Source organism: Pelophylax lessonae (assembly GCF_965119305.1).
Source record: "Pelophylax lessonae genome assembly, chromosome: 9".
NCBI lineage: Eukaryota > Metazoa > Chordata > Amphibia > Anura > Ranidae > Pelophylax > Pelophylax lessonae.
This window is the reverse complement of record NC_138776.1, coordinates 142,906,193-142,934,044: the sequence shown is the minus strand read 5'-3', so window position 1 is coordinate 142,934,044 and position 27,852 is coordinate 142,906,193. Positions and strand designations below refer to the sequence as shown.

General features: G+C 43.5%; 1 protein-coding gene across 1 annotated transcript in view; it reads right to left on the bottom strand.

Moving 5' to 3' along the window:
* Nucleotides 1–4,721: 4,721 nt before the first annotated feature.
* The window catches only part of DNAJB12 (DnaJ heat shock protein family (Hsp40) member B12), a 114,296-nt gene continuing 91,165 nt past the window's right edge, over nt 4,722–27,852 (bottom strand). Inside the window, exons 8-9 of the mRNA XM_082267401.1 lie at nt 10,817–10,968; nt 4,722–5,307 (exon numbers count right to left, since the gene is read on the bottom strand). Of these exons, the coding sequence (XP_082123527.1) occupies nt 10,847–10,968 (122 nt within the window). The 3' untranslated portion in view covers nt 4,722–5,307; nt 10,817–10,846. The remainder of the gene's footprint in view (nt 5,308–10,816; nt 10,969–27,852) is intronic.

The following is a 27,852-nucleotide window of genomic DNA, read 5'->3' as shown; positions in this document are numbered from 1 at the left end:
GGCAATCTTAAAAAAAAAAAGTGTACATTGCATGTAACTCGGATAACTTAGCACCATAATCTGATAAAAAATGTTGGTGTTCCTATCCTATATATTAAAGCGAAGTGTCACATTCACATAAGAAGTTTCTGTCTCCAGTCCACCAACATCCCACCTCCAGCACTTCCTTTAAAATATCACACACTACATGCAAATGTCATCCAACATCATTTTTGGGACCTGGTGATAAATCTAGAAGGGAAATGTTTATTTATTTTTTTTAAGTCTCTTTTTTTAACCTTTTTCTTCATGGAGGAGGGTCTGGAACATGTCTGTGGAGACCAGATCTAGACCCTTAATGCAGCTGTGTAGCAACAGATCACTGCTAATAGTGATATTTTGCTGGTTGCAGTAAGCCTACAGTAGATTGCTATAGGAATGATCTGCTACTACAGGGTGAGGTAGGTAAAGGCTGCTTCAGCTCTGCTCGAGCCTCTGTGAAGTGCTGTGATGTCACCTCACTTCCAATAAAAACACAATGCCCAGGATCTGATCACAACTCACATGCTGGTCAGGACCAACAGAGCTGCTGAGCTCGGGTGCTGTTTTAAAACAGCGTTAGGAAAATAGCCACTCTCCCAGTGATGTTTTGAAATGGCAGTTGGGACTCAAGGGGTCAAGTGTAGGGGGCTCCCAGTGATTAAGCTGCAGATTTAAAAAAAAAAATTCCAAATGACACTTTAAATTACATAAAGTATAAAGAAAAAAGTATGTGAGAAAAAAAAACATTTAAAATCATCAGTGACTTTGGCTGAATACTTTATGCTAGTCTAGAAGGGTGGGGGTGGCTGTGATGCGAAGGGACTACTTTGATGTAAAAGATTCAGACCAGGCCTCTGTGAATGTTAATTCAATATCATGAATTTCATGCTAATAAGGACAGTACTTCGTGATAAATGGGTGCGCTGATAACTCAAAAGCTGCTACCTGAACTGTGTATAGTGTGAATTGAAATAAATATAATAGGTGCGCTAAATGATAAGAAAATCACAATGTATACGTAACAAATATACAAAAATGTGCTTTTTCCCAAAAAAGGACCAAGGTGTCAAAAAGGGTGTTCCACAAAAACATGAATAAAACCACGTTAATGAAGTGCACAAGGTGAAGACAACAAAGTCCCAAATTCCTGAAACAATCAAATCCAAATGGTGCTCTCAATTAGAAACTGTGAGTCTCTTCAAAGAGGCGTAGATCAGCGTTTGGCCTTGGGTACCATCAATTTTGGCCCTGGAGATTTTCTTTCAGCGCCCGTTGGCCACGAATTCCTTGGTTCAGGGGTCCTCCACCTAGCTCCCCCGGTGAGGTCTCCGTTACCTCTGTGGGACCTCAATTTTTGGTGCTGTCAGTTCTTCAGACACCGCCTTTTGAAAATATTCGTGAGCTGCCTCTGCTTACTTTGTCACAGAAGGTAGCCTTCTTGGTGGTTATTACTTCTGTGCGCAGGCTGTGGACTGCGTTGTCTTGTCGTTCACCCTACCTGGTGGTTCAGACAAAGTGGTGCTTCGTCCCTTCCGAAGGTCATCTTTGGTTTCCATTTAAATTAAGACATCGCCTTACATTCTTTGTATGTGGTTCGGGCAATCAGGGTGTACCTGGTGATGGCTTAGTCGCTCCGTTAATCGGATTCTCTATTTGTCCTTATGGATGGACCCCGTCTGCTGCGACTGTTTCCAGATGGATCAGGCAGACCGTGGTGCAGGCCTATTTTTTATTAAGGCAAAGAAACCAAGCTGATATATGTGGAGTCCAAGTGTGTATTAATCCCCAAAAATGTATACAAAGGCACAACTAAAAGGTCTGTGGGACTTTAACCACTAGCCGAGCGCTCATGTTACTGCTACTGCAGCAGAGTGGCTCGGCTGGAGCCGCTACGTCGCTGGATTCCTCACTCTCTCGACGCCGCCGGAGGCTCGCTCCCACTGTATTCAGACAAAGCAGGAGTCGGGCCAGTGGAGGAGAGGCTGTGATCACCGCCGCTCTTCCCCGATCGTCGGGGAAAGAGTGAGGAAATCCGCCCACTTGTGTAAACAAAGCGGATCTCCTCTGTGACAGATCACAGGATTCAGCATAGCTGAACCTATGATCTGTGTCTGTGTCACACAACCCCCTCCCCCCACACACGTCAGTAAGCATGAGGCACACATTTAACCGCTTGATCACCAACAGTGTTAACCCCTTCCCTGCCAGTGTCATTATTACAGTAACAGTGCATATTTTTAGCACTGATTACTGTAGTAATGTCACTGGTCCCCCCAAAAGTGTCAAAAATGTCAGTTATTGGTCTGATCTGTCGGCTGCAATTTCGTAGTCCCGCAAAAAAAAAAAAAAAAAAAAAATCGCAAGATCGCCGCCATTACTAGTAAAAAAAAAAAAAAAAATAAAATAAAAAAGGTAAATCTTTCCCATAGTTAGTAAACGTGATAACTTTTGCGCAAACCATTTAAAATACGCTTATTGTGATTTTTTTTTTACCAAAAATATGTAGCAGAAAACAAATTGGCCTAAAATGTTAAAAAAAAATTTAGTAATTTGTAAATTTTTCTCTTTTTTTATTAATATCACAAAAAATGAAAAGCGCATAGGTGGTCAAATACCACCAAAAGAAAGCTCTGTTTGTGGGAAAAAGGACGTAAATTTTGTTTGGGTACAGGGTTGCATGAGCGCGCAATTGTCAGTTAAAGTCACGCAGTGCCAAGTTGAAAAAAAGTGGCCTGGACGTTAAGCAGGAAAATCCTCAGGGGCTAAAGTGGTTAAAGAGACACACAATGGATATTAAAAATGCATTCATTTATTACATGACAAATACATAGAGAAAAAAAGATCTACAATATCATTAGAGATCATCAATAAAAAAAGGAGTATAAATACATTCAAATAGTCACTTCATATATTTCTGACATTCCAATACTATGTCATTAATCAACCTGTGAGATCCATACAGCACAGATTGATTAATAACATAGTATTGGAATGTCAGAAATATATGAAGTGACTATTTGAATGTATTTATACTCCTTTTTATTGATGATCTCTAATGATATTGTAGATCTTTTTTTTCTCTATGTATTTTTGTATGTGGTTTTTCATGTAATAAATTAATGTATTTTTAAAATCCATTGGGCCTTTAGTTTCTGTCTTTCTATTCAATTAAGGGTCAGGATCCTCCTTTCCCTGTTAAGGCGCATTCTACAAGGGCGCAGCCACCGCGTATTCGAAGACAGGCCCATAGTGCCCTCCCTGATGCGCTGGCATATCCCAATTGGCAACCCACTGATTCTACAGCGCCAGTACTTCCCCCCCCATTCACTGCCCAACATGGAATCCACGTGGAGACAGCTGGTTTTACGCCCCTGAACTTTTTTGAGCTGTTCTTCACGGAAGATCTTTTCAGATCTATTGTGGATCAATCAAATTTATATGCACAACAATTAATCGCCGCCAACCCAAATTCGCCCCTTGCCAGACAATTTGGCTGTCAAATAACCAGTGCCAGCTTCCGTAGCACCCAGTGGTTGCATAGTAAAGATGCCCAGCAGCTGTGGGGGTTTGCTCCCATCCCAGATCAGCGCATAAGTTCTTAATAGTTTAATCACCAGTCCAAAATGAGAGCAGGTAGCTTGAAGGGTCCAACTCAACACCAGGATTGAATCTTGCCTGTCTGATGTGGGGGATGCAGTAAAAAAAATATTAGGGGAGGGCAGAGGCTGGGCATCAGTAAGGGACTAATTGGACTGGTGGCAGTGGTACAGTGGAAGGGATCACTGCTGACAGGGCACTCAACAGAGCTCCTCCTCCCCCCCAACACTGCACACAGCTAAGATTGAATTATTTTCCCTACACAACCTGGATCTGCACAGTGTATAGCTGGCTGTTGTAGCTGGGCTTCCTTTCTTATCTGAGGATTTCACAGGTGAGAACTGAAGCCGCCAGACACATGCTGTGCCAATCAAGGTTGAGTGCGTGGTGCACCACCCCCTAGATATATGCCCATCCAGTGCTTCAATGTCAGCTGTAGGCAGGCCGAGAGAGGTGAGTGGGGACGGAGGCAGATGGGATAATTTCAGCAGTCCTCCTCCATCCATAGCCAGCCGACTTTGCTGATGTGTGGAAGGTGGGTGTCCCAGGCCTCCTTCACGTGCCAGGGGGTTGTCAATGCTTCTGTAGCTATAGTGTGCATTTCATTCCTATACACGGCGCACTCCTTTTTTTTTACCATCATAGCTGCATTGAGGTTTGTGACGGAGGATAGAATTACCTTGAAGAAGGCAGCACGTTCAAAATGTTGCTGTATTTATTATATAGGATTAGACTTCACTGATTGTATGCTTTTTCTAGGTCAGTGACTCACCAAGTTTAGAATAAGTTCTACAAAACAAGCTGTCTGGGCAAAATATCCCAACTACAGAGATGACCACACACGGTGAGATGTTGTTTCTGCTCCCTCTTTTACAGCTGGACTCCACGCCAATTTTTATATTCTAAATTATGGAGAATTCAGCTGGGGGAGTTACACACGGCAACAGTTGTAACTTAAAAATCTGCTGTGAAAAATAAAGTCCACGTTATGTAACCTGGCAGCAAGCACGAAAAACCAAAAAATACCAGTTTTAGGTGAATTTAGTCTTTAAACCAGCATCGCAGATATTTCATAAAATATACCCTAGCAGAAAAGTTACACATTTTAAAGTCTCTAAATTTATTAAATATATTCCATCAGATGCAGTTATTTTAAATATGAAAGACTCAGCTCTTGGCCAATGCCAACACAAAGATTCACACAATGGTTTAAATAGAACAGATACTGGCTAAACAAATTTAATCCAATATCTGGATAATTATTTCTGTTTAAAAGTACAACATATATACAGCTAGAAATTAATTCTAAATAGATTTTCTTCATTCATTTCTTTGTTCTAAAAGTCTTCTGATGCCACATATTGTAAGAGGCCACAGTCTTAAGGGATCCAGACAGTCGGGGCAGAGATCGGTTGGGGTTTGTTCCGAGCAGCTGCCGAGCTTATATTATCCTACAGGTGCATTAAAAGTCTATGGGCAACAGGACTATGTGGGGACTGTGGGAAGAAGCCGAGCAGAGATTCTGTCCTGCTGCCAAACAATGTCAGAAAGATTGTGCATTGACATTTCTCAATTTGTAATCAGGCTGCAGTTGAAGAGTCAGTAACGCACTAGAAAGCAATGCGTTGCAGGCCCCCAGATAGGAAATGAGCCCTCCTGTGTATTGCCAAAATTTCCAGCTCTGAAGATCTGTAAAGAAAAAAACACTGGATTTAGAAGTAGGCTACATATTTAAATGTTATAAAGATCTGAAAAATGACTTTCCATAGGATACAGAGATCGGCATCCTTCTCAATGAATGAAAGGTTTGGTCTCATGAAGGCTAGAGCTACCTGGGTTAATTTTAGTAGCTAATAAAATTACTGGCTGTTAATTACTATCAGTCGCTAAACAGATGGGACAAATTCCTACGCATGGTGTGAGTACACAGGTAGCATGCAGTAGCAATTAATTGCTGCTTCATACAACTAGTGCACCTTACATCAGAAGACGTTATTTGTTCAACAACTATTAGTGACTGATTGCTGATCAATATTAATTTAAGGCATAGAACTGGTCTACTACAAATGACCCCTGTTTTTCTGTCTAAAAAAGAAAACACACAACATAATAACGAGAATAGAAAAACAGAGGACATACAAAGGCTGATTTACTAAAGTATTGGAGAATGTTCACCTAATAAAGGTGTCCTTTTATGAAACGGAGATGACCAGTGATCCTGCTGATCACAGCTCATTTCCGATCATTCTCAGTTTATGAAACAGAAATGATCGGGGGAGAACATGTTCTCCGCTGATCATCTCTTCACACGGGAATCTGTCATTGACAGACACAGAAATGGCCAGGCTATGAAGCTGCGATCCCCGCACTTCACTGGCGATCTGGGTCAGAATTCACACTCCCGGGTTCACCAGCCTGGAGCTTGTGAAGCGGGGAGTGAAGACAGAATCGGGGGAGAACTGAGGGGGAAAAAGGAAGATTATGGACTTCCTTCTTCCTCGTTCAGACCCCCCAACACAGTAATCATGTCCCCCTGCCATATTTATGTATATATATGTATATATATATATATATATATATATATATATATATATATATACACACACACATGTATATATATACACACACATACATGTAGATATATATATTTAATGTGTATATATATATATATACACACACAATGTATGTGTGTGTGTATTCAGTATATATATATATATATATATATATATATATATATATATTTATGTAAGGGGACTATTATTTATTAACCTCGTGTACTCAGCAGTGATAATTTATCACTGCTTGTTAAAGCGCGCCAGAGATTTTCATACTACTGTAATCTCGCTTTGTCTCACGAGATTACAGACGCCCCATTGACTTCTACACAGATCTCCGAGAAAACCGTTCTCCTCTGATCACCCTGGGAGAACTGAAGTTCTCCAATTCATAAAATGGGTGCCAAATGTGATCATTTTCCCCGAAGAACTGTAGAGAAGCCAACGGAGAAAAAAATTCACCCGTTCATAAAAGGACACCTATATGTGAGAAGATTCACTTCAATTACTCAATCCTGTGAAAAGAAAATCCTTGTTTACTTATTTCATCTGCACATGATTGGATTCTCAAATGGTGAGAGGATCAAAATGAAGGTGCTACTTGTATGGATGTAAATTCTGGGGAATGTTTCTGACACAAGAAATGTCTTGGATAAGCTGTAGAACAGGTCCAGATGAATGCGACTAACTTCTACTACATGGTCTTAAATCCTCAAGTAAATCAGCCTCCGTCTCCATCCCCAGAAATGCCATCTTAGGAACTCCATAACATTTTGCAATTTCTCAGTTGTAATTAGATGAAGTTGATATTCCATAATGAAATTTTTGCTGAACTTGCAAATGTTTCTGGTTTGCTCTTTTTCAGATTGGTCAGTGATGATCACTTATTGTGATCCCTTAGGAAAATATAATTTAAAGGTCATTAAATTTAGGTGTTTGGTGTTAATGACCACACAAATGCTTGGAATGTAGGCAGGGGTTGTGTCTCCTTACCATGGTGGTATTGAATGCAATATAAAAGGTTTATGCCCTAATGTGGATTTTTAAAACACAACGTATATTAAAGAAACTCAGCTGTTAAAATACAAATTTAGGACACTTCCCCCTGAAAAGGAGATAGGTAAAGCCCCAACTCCAGACACAGTGACTTTTCCCTAGAATATTTTCAATGGCATCTGGTACGTTTAGGTCTTTTCTTTAAAAAGATGCCTGGAGTTGGGTTTTAATTCTTACTACCGATATTGTTGTCTAAAGAATCTTCAAAACGCTACATTTGCGCCTGGCTTCCCCACTGCGCTTAGTTCAATAGGTCAACCCCTATATCACTGTCTCTTGTAGTTGTGTAGGGCTGGCAGGAGGAACCACAAAGTGGGGGGGGGGGGGCTTCTGAAGATCTTTAAGGCCCTGTTCGCACCCGAGTGTTTTTCAGCTCATAAAAAAAACTTCTCTGAAGCCTCCAAACGCCCAACAAGCAAAATCCTATTGATTTCAATGGCCCCTGTTCACATATGAGTGTTTTGTCACCTGAAGCTCAGAAAAAGTACACAAGCTTCTTTTTTGGTAGATTGCAAGTGTTTTTGTTAGATGTCAATGCTTGCCTCCAAACAACACCTGAAAACAATACGCTCAGGTGTGAATGGAGCCCCAGAGGATTTGGCTGCTCAAAGACCAGGCCCTATTTTGCAATTCGGCACTGCGTGACTTTAATGGACAATTGCGCGGTCGTGCGACGCAGTACCCAAATTAAATTGACGTCCTTTTCTTCCCACAAACAGAGCTTTCTTTTGGTGGTATTTGATCACCTGTGCGATTTTTATTTTTTGTGCTATAAACAAAAAAATGTGACAATTTTGAAAAACAATATTTTTCACATTTTTTTTTTATATTAAATTCTCAAAAAAAAAAAAAATGTAAAAATCAAAATTTAACATTTTAGGGCAATTTGTTTTCTGCTACATATTTTTGGTAAAAAAAAAAAAAAAAAAAAGATCGCAATAAGCGTATTTTGATTGGTTTGCGCAAAAGTTATTGCGTTTACTAACTACGGGAAAGATTTGTCATTTTTAACTAGTAATGGTGGTGATCTGCGATTTTTTTTTTTTTTGTGGGACTGCGACATTGTGGTGGACAGATCGGACCCTTGACTGACATTTGACACTTTTGGGGGTACCAGTGACATTACTACAGTAATCAGTGCTATAAATATTCACTGTTACTGTACTAATGACACTGGCAGGGAAGGGGTTCACTTTATTTGTGATCAAGGGGTTAAATGTGTCCCTAGGGGCGTGATTCTAACTGTTAGGGGGCGTGGCTAGTGAAGTAATCACAGAGACATACGATCCTATATAGCAGGATCACATAGCCTCTGTGCTTACTTCAGGGAGAATGACAGATGGATGTGTTTACATCAGCCGTCTTTCTCCCTCTCCTGTGGGAGATTGCGAGTGGCCGGCGGTCACATGCGCTGGATAGGCATGGAACGAGCGGGGGCAAGAGCGCACGCCGCCTACAGGCTCGTGGGCGAGCGACGTAGTACTACGTCACTTTGCCCAGGAGAGGCTGACTGCTGCAGTAAATAGTCGTGCGGCAGTCGGCAAGTGGTTAAGAAGAGATATCACTTGAATACCACAAAATTCAGCAGGTGTGTGGCGGGAAAGGCAAGTGTAAATGGTCTTCCTTGCAGGGGCATGGTTAAAAAAAATGTTTATTTTTGTGGCACCAGCAGAGTAGCTTTAAAGTGTATTTTTGTTATCAGAGTTTTTGTGATTTTTTTCTGCTTAAGGTGTCTGTAGTGACATTAGGGCTCTAAAGCCCCGTACACACGTACCGATGGTCGGCTTACAAATGTTCCTCTTTTCTCCCCGGGATGTCGGTGTCTGCTGAAAAGTGCAAAGACAGCACAAGGACAGCACAAGAATTTTGTCCGCCGACTGCAGAAGTGATGTCATGTAATGGTTAACTTTCCCTGTGTTTTCTATTTTCTGAGCATGCCCAGTCTTGCAAATCTGCGGTCTGTCGGCCGAATTGTGTACTGACAGGCGAACAATCGTCCGTTCTGGTGTCGGCATACAAATATTTTCATGTTTGCACGAAAGACTTTTGTCCGCGGATTGTGCGCAGACATCTGTCGGAGGCACCATACTAACACGCGTACAATCGGCAGATCCTTCGTCCACCGACGTTTGTATGCCGACGATCGGTACGTGTGTACGGGCCTTTACAACACGATTTAGTACTGATATTTTTTTAATTTCCAATAACAGTTTTATATTCAAGATAAGCTTTCAGGTCGTTGCCTTCTTCTCAGTTTACTTCTTGGATTGAGAAGACAGGAAAACTTGTCCTGAAAAGGTTATGGATAAGCTTCTTTCACACAGCCGGTTGACTAGCAAGTTTTACCGCCAACGTAACGACAGTCCGCGGCACAAAATAAAGCCTTGCGCTTACTCATTTAAGTGAAAGGGGAATACAGTTTTGGTACAATTACTCTCCTTACTTAGGGTTAAAACAGGTGCCGAAGTGACATTAAACATAAAAATTAATAAATATAATGACAAAATACAGTTTGTGTCTACATTAACCCTTTCCCGCCGCAGCCTCCCAGCCCTTTAAGAGCGTCTAGATGCCGGGAGAGGCAGGCATTTGGGGTCAGGTGACCGCTGTGAGTGGTGGCTGTCACAGTGGTTACATGATTGGAAAGCTCCCAGTCTCAAGTATGCATTGGAAGCTTTCTGGTCCCTGCTGGTGACTGTACTGGGAGCAGGCGGCAGGGTGGGCACTCTGAGCATATTTGCGCCCCTGCGTAAACGCTTCTCTGTGCTGAGAGGCTATATATATACACATATATATATATATATACATACCGCTGCTGGGAAGAGTTCAATGATATACGATCATAAATACGTGCTGGTATAATACATCCACTTTACCTCCTGTGCAAATTGCACACCAGTTGTGCTCTCACCTTAAATATATGACCACCATATAAGGGAAAAAGTCATACAACACATTTGTCCCCTTTTAATTGGGATCCTGTCTCCTCCACTGGTCAGATCTAAAAGTATGGTTCCTTTAAATTGTATACTGCAAGCAGCCTCTTTTGTTCTCTATACCTCCAAAAGCATAGTGTCCAAACCCAAAACTCTATAGTGCTTTACATCAAAACAACTTTTTATTTCAAATCCACCAAAAAAAATAGAGTTTAGAATAGGAGGCGCACTAAAGCACACCCACAGTTACAGCATAAATAGATAGCGCTGGTACTCTGGCTCACAACTACCGCACTTTCTGTATGGGAGTGGGATGTGCTGACATTGAATTGCTCTGCCCCAATGTGTTTAGTCACCAGGACACGCAACTTCTTCAGGGGGAATCTGATTGGATGACAGCATTGTGGAGGATGAAAGATGCTGGAGGATAAAGGATCCCACTGAAAGGGGATACGTGCACTGTATGACCTGGCCAAATATTTAAGATGAGAGAATCAACTGGTGTTTGATTTACACATGAGGTGGAGGAATTCACAGTAGTGTAATTAAAGATGACACAAGAGAGATTGTATTTTACGTGGACAACATTTTATTTTTTTTGTTTTGAGTTGTGATAGTTTTACACCTTTTTGATCTGCTGTGTGTGTGTACCTGTGCTTTCTTCAGTGTGCTCAGAAAGATCTAGCCATGCATCGAAGCTTGGACTTCCGTCAGTCTGTTACAGCTAGGGGTGCCCATCCTCTGCGCTCTCTGATAGAGCTCTGCATCTCCAAAGTAACGTGCTCGGTATAGTAATCCTTCCTCTGAAAGTATATAAAGAGAAAGCAGTCAGAGGCAGAAACACTAGCAAGAATTTGCTTAGTGCCAAGTCTGTGCTCGCAGACATTGATAGCTAGAGAGAACAACATGAACCACCGAAAAGCATATATTGGAATAATTAAAGGTCACCACACACTTTACAATCTCCATGCATTGGCCTGCGTATCTGGATACAGAGTGAAGGTCATCATTTTACATACGTTTGGTAAAACCAAAGTTGATTGCCTTTAGTTATACTTTAGGCTCACTATAAAAAATACAAAACAATTTTTAGTTTTGGATACAGTGGAGGTGGATAAGAACACCTGTCAGGTTTTTATTGCTGTCTGTGTCCCTGTTAGGGGGGATTCATCCTCTTACCTGTCCTGGTAAATATCACCAAGAGAGTATTTTGGGCTGTCACCAGAACAGGAATAGAGGGGTAAATCTCTTCCAATGGGGACACTAGTTCTAGTTGACAACCAGGGATTTCCCTCACTTTGGAAGGATTCTCACCTCCTGTCATGGCTATGAGACAGGAATATGGCAAAAAACAAAACAAAAGGGGTTAATGGGTAAAAGTTTTCACTTTAATTCTACTTTAGCTAAAGCATTCACTGAAAAGCATTGTTTACCATCTGAAGGGCCTGTTTTTAGTGTAAGAGCCTATGGATACAACAGGCTCTTCAGCAATTAGTGATGCTGATAGTGGATGTCTGAGAGGGAAGCGAAGCTGGGGGGAAGTTCCCTAGGCAGGCCCCCCGCCTTGTACTTGTGTAGCATCCTCATAGGTAGGTGCTAGTGAGAGAATATAGTTTTTGGCTCTGTCTGCCTATCAGAGGAGCAGCAGTCAAATCAATATTGATTTCAGTCTAGCAGAGAGCAGCATCTGTGAGTTAGGTCTGCTAAGTATGTGGTTCACTCTGGTCCATAGAGAGGCATGTTGGACCAATGGGTACATAGGCTTTGATACAGTCCTAATGGATTGTCCTCCCAACTTTGTGCATAGTTAATTTAGAGTATGCCACTATTCCCTTCTCCCATCCCTCTTTAAAATAAAACACCAAAAACAACTTATAAGCCCTTGGACTGAGCCAAGAAGCAAAGTGTTAAATTGTGAATGCTAGTGTTGCTAACGGTAACCCGAAAGTGTGATATCCAGCAGTCCTCAAGGGGGCAGTGCTACACTTGTAATGTTCAGCAGGCAGTCTATTGACTATGCATCCACCCACTGATAAATCACAAGAAAAGTGGACATCATGGGGGAACTAGCGCCTGTGAATCCTCATCAGGCTTCACTGACCCAGCTACAAAATCACTGTGCTGCCTGTGTGACCACTGAGGGAGCAGGGAGGGAATTTAACTACATAGAGGATGGAGTGTCTGCATGGACTCTGACCTCAGCATGACAAAGGTTCGTGCTTGCCTCAAATTCATGTACTTGATTCCAACAAATACATGAACTGGGGGGCAAGCATGGGGCATTTGTCATGCAGAGGCCTGACTGAATTCCAAAGAGTTGTCATACACACTCTTTGTGAATTTAGTTAATAGAACTACAGAAGGGAGAGAAAATCCCTCCAAAGTAAAGGAATCCCAGGATGTCACCAGAACCAATGTCCCCATTGGAAGATTTCCCCTCTCCTACGGTTTGTGTCAACCCAAAATTTAGGATTTTCTTTTTATTTTCACTTTTCGATGAGAACGGTTTACTTGACTGTGCACCTTTCCCACCGCACCTTCAGTGTCCCTTAGAATTCTACATCCTCCTCTCCTCTTCCTCCTTTCTCCATCAGGGTCCCCCAAGGTTCTGTTCTTGGACCTCCCTCCCTGAGTCAGCTGATAGTGTAGAAATGATATTAAACACCATGGGAGGCTAACGTCAGCCAAAGCTCTCTCTCTCTACCCCTCAGCTCACAACACTGGTCTCCTGGTGCATCACTCATTTACTGACATCGCAGTCTGCATGTCACACCACTACCTCAAACTCAATCTGTCCAAAACCAAACTCCTAATATTTCCTCCCCATGTGCCCCCTTCCCCTGACTTCTCTGTCAAGATTTAATAGCACAACCATCAACCTGTCCCCGCATGCCAAGGTGCTAGGTGTAATCCTAAACTCTCCTTTCGGCCCCATATCCAATCACTTTACAAAGCTTGCCACCTCAACATCTCCAAAATACACCCCTGCCTAACCAAAGACACCAAATCACTCCTGCCTCGACTATTGCAATTCCCTCCTCATTGGATTACCTTTACATAGACTATTCAGTCCATCATGAACGCTGCTGCCATCCACCTTACAAACTGCTCAGTGTCTGCAACCCCTCTCTGCCAATCCCTCCATTGGCTGCCACTCTCTCAACAAATTCAATTCAAACCGTTAACAATAACTTACAAAGCCATCCACAACTTGGCCTCCAGGTACATCACTAACCTAGTCTCAAAATATCAACCAAATCGATCTCTTCACACCTCCTGCTCTATAGCTCTATTGTCACCTCCTTGCATGCTCACCTCCAGGACTTCTCCCTACCCCAATCTGTCCATCTCCTACTCTAAAGAGAAGGGATTGCCTAAAACTGGACAGAGAAGCCTATCCTGCCCCCATTCATAAACTGTACTTTGATTTTCTCCATCAGCTCATCCCCCTACAGTTATTAGCTTTTGTATCACTTAGCTCTCCCTTTTAGATTGTAAGCTGGAACGAGCAAGGCCCTCCGATTCCTCCTGTATTGAATTTTTTGTAACTGTACTGTCTGCCCTCATGTTGTAAAGCGCTGCACCAAACTGTTAGCGCTATATAAATCCTTTATAGTTATGGTAAACAGGACAAATATAGAGGGTTAATCTCCTTAACGAGGGCACAGACAGCAATAAAAACTGACAGGTGTTCTAATTAATCCCTCTTCACTCTATCCAAAAATAGTTTCGCCTTTAGTTACACTTTAGTTTGTGAATGCATCTTAAACAGCCCATTCAGGAGTCACTTTGTGTGTGTGGATGGGGGAATCCTCCCACTGTACCTTGTATTCTGAAAGCAGGAAGACTTCCTACATATAAAAATCTGCATTTTTTATTAGAAAAATACTTAAAAAAAATGTTTGGAGGCTCTAGAGTTAAGAGAATTTTGCAATTTTTTTTATGTTGCACGTTTGTGCAGTGGTTTATCAAATGTAAATTTTTAGGAAATAAATTCACTTTAACCACTTCAGCTCAAGGCCTTTTTTTCACTTTTTGTTCACATTTAAAAATCTGTATTTTTTACTAGAAAATAAGTTAGAACCCCCAAAGATTATATATTTTTTTAAAAGCAGAGGCCCTAGAGAATAAATTGGAGGCTGTTGCAATTTTTTATGTCACATCGTATTTGCGCAGTCGTTTTTCAAACACAATTTTTCAGGAAAAATATTCACGTTTAAAAAAAAAAAAAAAAAACACATATATATTTTTGTAAAATAAAAAAGATGTTACGCCAAGTAAATTAATACAAACATGTCACACATTAAAATTGCACACACGCCCATGCAACAATGTCAAACTGTGTACATTTTACGATCCACAGACGACCCTTTAAAGGCCTTTACACAGGTTACCACTTTAGACTTACACAGGAGAGGAGGTTGAGAGCTAGAATTACTGCCTAAGATCTGAAGTTTGCGTCGATACATCACGTGTTAGACGATTGCGGTTTGTGTGCTTGCGGGACCGATGCGCGTGTTCATCTTTGCACAGGGGCATTTTATTTATTTCGACACTGTTGCTTTAATTTTTTTTTGGATTACTTGTATTGCTGCCACAAGGAATGTAACCCCCCCCCCCTCCTGCCGCCTTCCATGACTTTGCCCGGGCCTCTCGTCCCACCGCGTCCGCCGGCTGGATGGAGTCCCGATCTAGCCGGAAGCGGCTTCGATTGGGTCTCCGATGACGTAACCCGGAGGCGGCGTCCATGACGTCCCTTCCGGGTTACTCTGCTGCAAAAGACGACAGATTTAAAAAACGGCTGCATGCAAAAATGATGTTTTCGGCGTTTTGCATACATGGAAGTGTAGTGGAGGGGTCTAGGGTCTTTTAGACCCTCGATCCCTCCATAAAAAGTACCTGTCACTGCATATTGCTTGTGACAGCAATAAAAGTGATCAGATTTTTTTTTTTTTTTTAAAAAACCTGTAATAAAGTTAAAAATAAATAAATAGAAAAAAAAAAAAAAATGTTAGCCGCCCCCGTCACCGTTAGCTCGCGCAAGAAAGAAAACGTATACGGAAGTCAAGCCGCGAATGAAATCGCTTTTCAAACCACACATGTGAGGTATCGCTGCAATCGCCAGAGTGTGAGCAATAATTTAAAAAAAAAGAGCTACACTCTAACTCTAAACTGGTAAACGTTAAAAAAATTGAAAGCGTCACCTATTGAGATTTCTATTGACCGTAGTTTGTCGCCATTCCACGGGTGTGCGCAATTTTAAATCGTAACATGTTGGGTATCTATTTACTCGGCGTGACATCTTTCACAATATACAAAAAAATGGGCTAACTTTACTGTTTAGTATTTTTTAAATGCAGTGAAATGTGATTTTTCGTAATTTTTCAAAAAAAAAAAAAATGGCGTTTTAAAGACCGCTGCGCGAACACCGCGTGACAAAAAATATTGCAATGACCGCCATTTGATTCTCCAGAGTCTTTGCTAAAAAAATATATATAATGTTTGGGGGTTCTAAGTTGTTTTCTAGGAAAAAATACTGATTTTAACTTGTGAACAAAAAGTGTCCGAAATAGGGCTGGGGCTTAAGTGGTTAAAAAACAGCAAAACTGTACCAGGATGATGCCTGTGGCTGCAGGCATCATCCCGGTACAATCACTGAAAGTCCAGCATGTATGGGTAATGAATTTTAAAGCACACATACACAATATAAAACCCATTGTTTTGGTATCCATTTACTCTGCGCAACATCATCTTTTATATTTTACCCAAACATATAACATGTTAAAATTGTGCACGCCTGTGCAATGGCCATAAACTATGACATATTCAAATTATCAATAGGCGACACTTAAACGGGTAGCTGGGAAAGGCTTTTTAAATGTTACACAGGTGGGAGGTCTTGTGGTAGAATTATTGCTCTCATTCTGACATTCACAGCAACACCTCCTGTGTTGTGCGATCACTGTTAACATATGCACGCAGGACCCACGGTCCCTTTTATTTTGGATCATTTTTATTGCCATCATAAGGACCTAACAACATCCCTTGTGATAACATCGGCTGTGACAAGACCTCTTTATGGAGAGATCTGGGGTCTATTAGGAGGGAGAGTCCCGGATGGCTGAGGAACTCGTGGTCTGATTGCCTGGGACAAAGCCGCGGCGCCATTGGCTCCTGTGGCTGTCAGTCAGTTAGGCCCCGATCCCTCTCCCCTGATTGGCTAACAGATATGGACACATGGAGGAGCTTCAGCTCTGCTCCAGTGCCCCCATAGCAAGCTGCTTGCTATGGGGGCACTTGATAGGAGGGAGGGACCAGGAGCAGCAGTAACCTGGGACCCGAGAAGAGGAGGATCCAAGCTGCCCTGTGCAAAACCAACTGCACAGAGTTGGTAAGTATTAGTGCCGGTTCACACTACCGCTGCACGACTTCGGGGGCGACCTGTGAAGTCACGTGCACCTCGGCTTCGGCGTGACTTGCACGGACTTCACATAATGGAAGTCAATGCAAGTCGCCCCGAAGTTGTACAGGAACTATTTTCTAAGTCGGAGCGACTTGAGTCGTCCTATTAGAACGGTTCCCGTAGCACAGAATGGACCGCGACTTGTCAGGCTGACCAGTCGCCTGACAAGTCGCAGTAGTGTGACCGACACGAACATGTTTATTTATTTATTTTTTAAACACTTTACAATTACTTTAACTGTGTGCCTAACAATGTGTAACATGTGCTGCTTTTACTTTACTGGCAGCTTTACAGAGAGAAAAAACAGCCACATTTCTGTGTGTTTGTAAACATAGAACTCTGTGTGTGATTGGATGCAGCCGATTGGCAGCAGATTTCAGCCAAACTTCTGTTGTGTCTAAGTCCAGGATGAGTCGGGCGGGGAATGCACACACCCTGAACCCAGAAGAAAAGGCCCAACGATTATGCCTGTACCTGCCGCCCACTTGCAGTATATTTACTGTCAGAAGTTGGCAGGTGGTTAGTGGAAAGAATGCTTACCCCTAGATAGCTGAAAAAGATCACTGGTAACTTATCTGTGACGTAGAAATTTCTGGAGGAACCCTAGGGTTCCAAATAAACCCCAGTTAAGAAAGACTGCTCTAAGCGGTCTGTTCCATCCCAAGAGCAACACTCTTCATATACACTCATGACCAAGGACGCTATACTCAACTAAAAAGTTAATTTATTTCAGTAATTCAATTAAAGTAAAACACATATTTTATATAGCTGCGTAACAGAGTGATATATTTCAAGCATTTTTCTTTTAATTTTGAGGATTATGGCTTAACAGCTAGTGAAAAACCAAAATTCAGAAAACTAGAATATTACAGAAATGTTGGCTTACTGAAAAGTATGCACTCAATACTTGGTCAGGAGTCATTTGCATGAATTACTGTGGCGATCAGCCTGTGGCACTGCTGAGGCATTATGAAAGCCCAGGATTTTTTGATAGCGGTTTTTAGCTCATCTGCATTGTTGGGTCTGGTGTCCTCATCTTCCTCTTGACAATACCCCACAGATTCTCTATGGGGTTTAGGTCAGGCGAGTTTGCTGGCCAATCAAGCACAGTGGTCCCATGATCATTAAACCAGGCATTGGTACTTTTGGCAGTGTGGGCAGGTGCCAAGTCCTGCTGGAAAATGAAATCAGTATCTCCATAAAGCTGGTCATTAGAGGGAAGCATGAAATGCTGCAGAATTTCCTGGTAGAGGGCTGCGTTTGAAAAAAAAAAAAAAAAAAAAAAAAAACACACAGTGGCCCAACACCAGTAGATGACATTGCTCCCCAAATCATCAGGGACTGTGGAAAAACTGGATTTTTGTCTGACCATAAAATCCTTTTCTCTGATGTTCATTGACAAACACAGCTCCATATCTTCTTTGTCCCTAGTTATGCTGCTGTCCATAGGAGTAGGACTAGGTGGAAACAAAAACAAAGCGGCCCCTGACCCCACATATAACTGGCCTTCATACCAAAGAGCACATGGAAGGGCAACGCATGCGAGACAAAAACAGAAAAAATTCCCAGCTCAATTCACCAACCAGTATGCTTACCAACTGAAATAACCTGTAACAGTATGCGTTAAAAACAGGGGTTTAGTTAGCACACATTTGCAAACACATGTGTAAGCTGCAGGGCCACTCCACAGCACCCTGTAATTACCTGCAGTCCTAACTCCTGTAAATTTATGAGAGTCTCCACAGTGGAAGCACTTGCACTCTAATAAATAGATAGGTTGCAGATGAGCCTGGAGGTAGCCTAACCCTCCTTAAAGGCACAGTGGACGCCCAGCTCATAGCACAGCACAACAGCAGCAAAAGACATCCAGTGTGTCCACTAGGTGGAAACTAAACTTGACTACACCCCTAAGGCAGTCCTAGGGGGTATACTTCCCACTGTATGACTTCAGTTTGTAACAACCAGTGTCAGAAGCATACATAACCCAACTCAACAGAGGGGGTGGGTGCTGTGTCGATCAATGAACCTCAAAGAAAAGGATATTACGGTAAGACAAAAATCCAGTCCTCTTTCATTCATTGACAGCCACCGCTCCATATCATCTTTGACCCTTGGAACGTCCCAAAGCAGTGTCAACATGAGGGGTGGGAAAAACACAGCAATGCACATAACCCCCAAAAAGGACTAAAACAGTTAACCAAGAGCTCAACCAGGAATAACTGGAGCTCACCAACTAGAAAGACTACATCCTGCAAAACTTTACAGGAGAAAGCAGCATCCGCAGATGCGAGTACATCCACCTTGTAAAACTTGGTGAATGTATGCACAGACGACCATGTGGCCGCCTTGCACACCTGAACCACTGACGCCTGATGACAGAAGGTCCAGGAGGCACCAAGCGCTCTTGTAGAATGCGCCTTAACAGGGAAAGGAGAAGCCAATAGGCCTGCACCCCCCTCTGCCTGATCCATCTGGAAAAGTCGCAGCAGACGCAGCCTGCCCCTTAAGAGATCCATTCATAAGGACAAACAAAGAATCAGATTTTCGAATTGACTCAGTCACCACCAGGTACACCCTGATTGCCGAACCACATCCAGGGAATGCAAAGCAATTTCTTTAGACTGTGTCAGCTTAGGGCACAAGGAAGGCAACACAATAAATGGTCTTCATTCCAGTGAAAACCGAGACGACCTTAAGAAGAAACGACTGACCGGGACGTAGCACGACTTTGTCACCTTTCCTGGTGGGTCACAGGGACAGACAGGACAACGCAGCCAGTTCCGACACCCTGCGTGCAGAAGTAATAGCCATCAAAAAAAGCTACCTTCTGTGAGTAAGCAGAGGAAGTTCACGAATATTTTCAAAAGACTGTCTTTGAAGAACCGACAGTACCAAACTGAGGTCCCACGGAGGTACCAGAAACCTTACTGGAGAAGCCAAGTGGCGAACCCCCTGGACGAAGCGTGAACCAAAGAAATTGCAGCCAACAGCTGTTGGAAAAAAATTGTCAAGGAAGAAATCTGGCCCTTGATGGTGCCCAGAGCCAAACGTGTATCTACACCGTGTTGTAGAAACTCCAGCAGACAGGACACCAAAAAGGAACGTGGGAGAAACCCCCTAAGACTAACACCAAGAAATGTATGCCCTCCAAACTCTATGATAAATCTTCCTAGAAGTAGTTTTTCTAGCTTTTAAACAGTGTAGGAATCACCAAATCTGACAACCCTCTAATCCTTCAGTACCTGGTTTTCAATAGCTAGGCCGTTAAAGCCAGCGACTGTAAAGCAGGATGGAAGATCCTTGAGACAAAGATTTTCTCTGAGAGGGAGTCTCCAAGGAACCTCAGCTACCAGCCTCACAAGGCCTGCATACCAAGATCAGCGAGGCCAGTCTGGAGCCACCAGAATGACTGGAATCCTTTCTGCGCAGAAGCTGTAGTAGAGGAAAAGCATAAATCATACGATACTGACCCCAAGGGGCCACCAGAGCATCTGCGGCGTCGGCCAAAGGATCCCGAGATCTTGCCACAAACCTCTGAACCTTCCGGTTGAGATAAGAGGCCAACAGGTCCACATCCGGAATCCCCCACCGGAGACACAGTTGTTGAAACCCTTCCGGGTGAAGGGACCATTTGCCCAGACTCAGGATCTGCCGGCTGAGGTAGTTCGCCTGCCAATTTTCCACCCCTGGAATGTGCACAGCAGAGAGGGCTGGAACATATCGTTCTGCTCACCTTAGAATGCTGGCTACTTTTCTGGCTGCTTGGGCACATTTGTGTCCCCTTGATGATTGATATATGCCACAGCCGTGGCACTGTCCGAATGAATTCTTACCGGACACCCCTGCAGACGATCCGTCCACAGGGACAGGCACAGCCTAATTGTCCAAATCACCAGCATATTGATCGGCAGACCAGACTGCGCCCCAAACCCCTTGAACCGAATCCCTGCTCAAGATCCCTCCCCACCCGGACAGGCTAGTGGTAACCACTGTCCAGTAACCACTGTCCAGTACAGGGGGAGAAAGGACTTCCCTTGTCGAAGCACCGGGAAACTGAGCCACCAAAGCAAGGATCCCCTCACACCCCGGCTCAACAGGATCAGATTGTCCAGAGATTGAGGATTCTTGTCACATTCGGCAAGAGTTTCCTTTTGCAGAGGCCTGGTATGGAACTGCGCAAACAGAACTGCCTCAAAAAGGTGGAGACCATCAAACCCAGCACTTGCAAGTCCTGAGAGACGACCGATGGTTGGACAACAAGAGCCGAATCGCATGCTGCAACTTTAGCAGTTTAGTCTCCGGGAGAAACACCCTGGCTATGGTTGAATCCAAAGCCAGGCCCAGGTAGTCTAAGCTAGGTTGGTAGACAGAATCAGAGCCAATTTCTGATAATTCAGCATCCACCTGAACTCTTGCAAAGTTCTCACAGTGATGCCTAGATAGTCTTTAAGACAAACGGAGACTCTGCTCGCAGAAGGCGATCATCCAGGTACCCCAGTACCGCGATCCTCCTCTGCCTGAGCAAGGCTAACATCGGGACCAACACTTTGGTGAACACCCGAGGAGCTGAGGCGAGACCAAAGGGTAACGCAACAAATTGTTTGCAAAACGAAGGGAACACTGATGCCCTACATATATTGGGATATAAAAGGTAAGCGTCCTTGATATCGAGAGAGGCCAGAAAATCCCCTTGATGAAGGGATACCACCACCATGCAAATGGACTCCATCCACAATTTCTGAACCCGCACAAAACGATTCAGGGCCTTGAGATCCAAGATCGGACGGACCTTGCCTTCCTTCCTGGGAACAGTAAATAGATTTGAATAAAATCCCTAAAAATGTTCCATCTCTGGAACAATTACTCCCTGTGATAGCAGATCCTGCACCGCCCGTAAAGGTCCTGCAGCCGATTCGGGGACAAGCGCAAGTTGGAAGGAAAGAACTTTGTCTGAAGCAGGGATTGAAACTTGATCTTGTAACCGGACCGAATCAACTCGTGGATCCATTTGTCTCTTGGAATACCCTGCAAAATGATGGGTCGACTTTTGTCACTTGTCCTGCGAGCTCACAGGACAAAAAGGGCAGTTTGTGAGCCGAGAAGAAAGGACCACGTTTTTGACAAGGCTCTTTGCAATCTGTGGAAGCAGATTACTCTTACCTCCCGTAAGATCTTGAATGATCTTTTACATAGAAGCACAGAACAAACAGTCTCCTGCAAATGGTAGATCAGTCAGCCGACCAGTACTTCAACCAAATCATGCGGTGGAGGATCACCGCAGTCACAGACACTCTGCCAGCTAAAGGGGCCACAACCAAGGATGCATCACAGATATACTGTAGCCCCTAAATCAACTGATCCGCTAGCTTAGGAGGATGTTGACCCCCTTCCAGATCCTAGTGTAAGAGTTTCACCCATTCTGTTAAGCTCTGGGAGACCAAGGTGATAGCAAACACCGGCCTCAAAATTGAACCCGCCATGGTGAAAAGGTTTCAGACCAGAGCCTCAGCTCTCTTGTCCACAGGGTCCTTAAAATCCACCTCAGACTCTGAGGAGGCAGAGGATACAGGTAAAGGCAGAGGGCACTTCTTGCTAGGCTTCTTTGCAGTGCCATATCAACCTTCGACACAAGTGACTGTAGGACCGCTGTCAGAGGGTTCCGCAGCTTCTGAGAGTGGGTCAGGTAGTGATACCTGCTCCAGGGACTCCATGTTTAATTCGGAGACCGACCTTAATATGCAAGGAAAAAAAATATATATATTTTTTCCCCACAAGAAAAAATCCCACTCACACCGCTATCGTTGTGGGACTGACTGCAAGACCCAGCGCACCAGCGGCGCTGCTATAGCAGAAGGAGCTGTATATCCACAGGGACTCACCACCACCTATTCAGAGCTGGATACAGAGTGCCAAGCTGCAATCAGAAAGGAAGAGGAACCAGTACAGGGGAACCCCGTGAGGGAGGGGAAACCATGAGGGAAAGAAGGGAAACCTGAGAAAGGGCCCGCGTCCACCCCAGGAGGAGAGGGGGGATACTACTCACCACTCCTGGGAACCATTTCTGACAGTCCACTGGGCCATCTTGAAATGGGGGTGCTGCGACTCTGGCCGTGACCATTATCGTAACCAGGGCAATGTGTCCTCGCGAGGTGTTTCACTCGCCGGCCAGCCCCCATCCAGTGGGGCTATGTCGTGGTCAACATAGCGTGGAGCTAATAGTTGGGTTGCGCTTGCTGGCCAGACTGGGAAGACTGCAAGGATCTATGATATCAAGTATCCTGCGTCGCCCAGTCTGGCAGTTGATTTTAGTTCTCACAGCAACATAAGATAATTAGAAAAAAAAAAAAAAATTCCATTTAAAAAGGAAAAACACCAGGAACGCAGATCCCAGCAGGGAACCAGGTCCTTACTCGGCAGAAAAAACTGAAGTCATATAGCAGGAAGTGGGAAGTATACCCCATAGGACTGCCCTAGGGGCGTAGTCAAGTTTTGTTTCCAGCTAGTCCTAACCCTTTGAAGAGCAACATAACCCAAGGGTCAAAGAAGATATGGAGCGGTGTCCATCAATGAACAAAAGAGAAATTTTGCATTTCATTTGGAAATCACGGTCCCAGAGTCTGGAGGAAGAATGGAGAGGCACAGAATACAAGTTTCATGAGGTCCAGTGTGACGATTCCACAGTCAGTGATGATTTGGGGAGCCATGTCATCTACTGGCGTTAGTCCACTCCCTCTGCTGACCAGTTTTATGGAGATGCTGATAATTCATTTTCCAGCAGGACTTGGTACCTGTCCACACTACCAAGAGTACCAATACCTGGTTTAAGGTTATGGTATCACTGCGATTGATTGGCCAGAAAACTCGCCTGACCTAAACCCCATAGAGAATCTGTGAGTTATTGTCAAGAGGAAGAAGAGAGACACCAGACCAAAATGCAGATGAGCTGAAAGCCACCATCAAAGCAACCTGGGCTTCCAGAACACCTTAGCAGTGGCACAGACTGATCACCTCCATGCCACGCCGCACTGATGCAGTAATTCATGCAAAAGGAGCCCCGACTAAGTATTGAGTGCATACTGTACTGTTATGGACATTTTCAGAAAGCCAACATTTCTTTATTGGTCTTATTTAATATTCTAATTTTCTGATACACTGAATTTTGGGTTTTCACTAGCTGTAAGCCATAAACATCAAGATTAAAAGAGAGAAATGCTTGAAATATTTTATCACTGTGTGTAATGCATTTACAGTGGATATGAAAAGTCTACACACCCCTGTTAAAATGTCAGGTTTCTATGATGTAAAAAAATGAGGCAAAGATTAAATAATTTCAGAACTTTTTCCACCTTATAATTGTGACCTTTAAACTGTGCAACAGCTGAACAACAAATAGAAATCTTTTAGGTGGAGGGAAGTAAAAAACTAAAATATTATGGTTGCATCAGTGTGCACACCCTTAAACTAATACTTTGTTGAAGCCCCTTTTGATTTTATTACAACACTCAGTCTTTTTGGGTACGAGTCTATCAGCATGGCACATCTTGACTTGGCAATATTTGCCCACTCATCTGTGCAAAAACACTCCACATCTGTCAGATGGCGAGGACAGATTTTCAATAGGATTCAGGTCTGAGCTCTGGCTGGGCCATGCCAAAACTTTAATCTTCTTCTGGTGAAGCCATTCCTTTGTTGATTTGGCTTTGGGTCGTTGTCATGTTGAAAGATGTTCCTCTTTCTAGTAGAAGCCTGAAGGTTTTGTGCCAATATTGACTGGTATTTGGAACTGTTCATTATTCCCTCCACCTTGACTAAGGCTCCTGTTCAAGCTGAGGACAAACAGTCCCAAAGCATGATGTTGCCACCACCATGCTTCACTGTGGGTATGGTGTTTTTGCACCAAACATATCTCTTGGAATTATGGACAAAAAGTTCAACCTTGGTTTCATCAGACCATAACACGTTTTCCCACATGCTTTTGGGAGACTTCAGATACGTTTTTGAAAAATTTAGCCAGGCTTGGATGTCTTCCATCTTGCCATTCTACCCCATAGCCTACAAATATGAAGAATACAGGGGATTGTGGTCACAATACTTGCCAGATATTTCTGCAGCTTCTTTAATGTTGCTGTAGGCCTCTTGGCAGCCTCCCTGACCAGTTTTCTTCTCGTCTTTTCATCAATTTTGGGGTGACGTCCAGTTCTTGGTAATGTCACTGTTAGTTATCATCAAGTGGAGAAAATATGGCATGTCTTCATTGTGTTCCATGGTATATTTAATGCCTTGGAAATTCTTTTGTACCCTTCTCCTGACTGATACCTTTTAACAATGAGATCCCTCTGTGGACGATGGCTTTTGCTGTAGGATGCGACTAAGAAAATGTCAGGAAAGATCTACTACAACAGCTAAAATTCAGGGTTAAATAAGAGGTACTTTAAATGATGGCAGGTGTGTACTGACTCCTATTTAACATGAGTTTGAATGTGATTGCTTAATTCTGAACACCGCTACATCCCCAGTTATAGGAGGGTGTGCACACTTATGTAACCAGATTCTAGTTTTTTATTTTTACCCCCCCCCCCCCCCCAAAAAAAAATTTCAGTTAGTTTTTCAATTTAGTTGAAAGTTTATAGGCCACGTTAAAAGGTGGAAAAGTTCTGAAATTATTTATCTTTGTCTAATTTTTTTTTTACATCACAGAAACCTGACATTTTATATCCATTGTATATATAGAATATATGTGTTTCACTTTTTGAATTGAATTATTGAAATAAATTAACTTTTTGAGGATATTCTAATTTTTTGAGATGCCCTTGTATGTGGTCTAAAAAAAAAAAAAAAAAAAAGTGACTATTCATTGACTTTAGAGGAAGGGCTGTTCTGTTCTTTTTAGCCATTTCACCATAAGCAGAGTATAAAAAAAATGGATTTTTGTAAGATCTTACCGTAAAATCCTTTTCTCTTAAGCTCTGCCTGCCTGCCAATTCTCCACCCCCGGAATGAACACCGCAGAGATTGCTGGAACAAATCGTTCCGCCCAGCGAAGAATGCAAGCCACTTCTTTGGCCGCTCGGACACTCTTGGTGCCCCCCTGGTGATTGACATAAGCCACGGCCGTGGCATTGTCCGACTGGATCCGAACCGGGCTGCCCTGGAGCTGCTCTGTCCAGTGAATCAGACAAAGTCTGATCGCTCTCAGTTCCAATACATTTATCGGTAACCTGGATTCTTCCGGGGACCAAAGTCCCTGGACAGATAACTGACCGAGAATTCCTCCCCATCCGGATAGACTGGCATCCGTGGTCACTATAGTCCAAATTATTGGCAGAAATCACTTTCCCTGGCTGAGCATCGGAGACCGAAGCCACCAGACCAGAGACTCTCTGGTCTGTTTGCTCAATCGGATCTGATTGTCCAGGGAACCGCTGATGTCCTGCGAAAATGGGAATGTGAAGATATGCGTCCTTGATGTCTATGGACGCTAGGACATCCCCTGGATGCAGGAAGGCTGCTACTGTGCGAATGGACTCCATTCTGAATCTTCTTATGTTGACAAAAGAATTGAGTGCCCTTAAGTCCAGAATTGGATGCACTTTGCCCTCTTTCCTGGGTATTGTAAATAGGTTTGAATAAAACCCTTGAAACCGTTCTGTCCAAGGAACGTGGACTACCACTCCTTGTTGTAGTAAATCTGTGACTGCTCTCCGCAGATCTTCTAAACGATCCGGGGATAGTCGGATATTGGAAGGGAAGAATCGCGCCGGTGGGAGAGATCGAAACTCGATCTTGTACCCTGACCTTATGACTTCGCAAACCCATCTGTCCGGGATTCTGGAAAGCCATGGATCCGGGAACCGGCGAAGACGTCCCCCCACCCCAGTTATGGGTGGGGGCGCACCTTCAGGCTTTGGACGGTTTATCTTCAGGTCTGGAGGGGGCGGGCTTTTGCTTGCCCGACCAACGACCCCTGACGCCTCCTGCAGGAGCTTTGGAGGACTTAATTTTTTCACCCGCGGGACGAAAAAACCTCTTGTGAGCAGAAAAAGAAGGCCCTCGTCTTTGACGAGTTCCTTTACCTTTAAAATTTTGCGGTAAAAAGGTGCTCTTTCCACCGGTGAGATCCTTAATGATCTCATCTAAGTTGGCTCCAAATAGACGCTCTCCTAAAAAGGGGATATTAGCCAATGCTCTTTTGGAACCTTGGTCGGCTAACCAACCTTTTAGCCACAGTGTACGCCTGAGAACCACTGCTGAGACTGATGCTCGCGCCAATAGTGGAGTAGCGTCTAACGCCGCATCACACACAAACTGTAACCCCTGTATCATTTGTTCCAACAAATCTGATACCGCCTGAGGGACCTCTTCTAAGTCCCGGCGTAACCACTTGGTCCATTCAGTTACAGCCTGCGAAACCAGACCAATAGCTATTATAGGTCTGAAAGCTGATCCAATCAAGGAAAACATGGTGCGAGACATAGCTTCTATCTTGCGATCCACTGGATCTTTAAAAGACGGAGCGTCTTCTAGAGGAATAACCGTGGCTTTATTCAATCTAGTAATTGGTGAATCCACCACAGGTGGTTCTGTCCATTTCTTAATGAGGGTTTCCTCAAACGGATAACGCCTGTTAATGCGTTTAGAAATAGTAAAAAGTGCGCTTTGGCAGACGCCATTCTTCTTCGATTGCCAAAACATTTGGGCAATGGAAAAACCTTCGCCACTTTGATGCGTTTTTTAGTCCCAAAAGGGATTTCAGTTTCAGCTATTTCCGATGGAATACCCTGTAATCTTAAGGTTTCTTGAACAGATACAATGAGTGCGTTTACCAACGCTTCCTCTCGGGCTATGGCTGATGCCGAAACATCCTCCTCGCTGTCTGAAGAGACAGGACCCGAGACACCAATCCCAGATGAAGTACCTGCAACTGCAGAAATAGGCTCAGAGTCTGAATCCGAGGTTTCAGATAAAATGGGGTTAGGCGGGGGTCGCTTTCTTGCGCCCTGTCCCTGACAAGCCACTTCCACCCGGGACACAAAAGTTTCCATAATAGCTGACAATGATTCAATTGTCAGTGGGGTGCTGGAGGATCCTGCAGACCCCACGAGGGGATCCGGAGGAGATACATGAGTGGCAGGGTCCATGTTAATTCAGGACACCTTTGCCAGCAAAAACAAAAAAAAAAACTTTTTTTTTTTTTTTTTTGTGTGTCTCCCCCTAGCGCAATAGC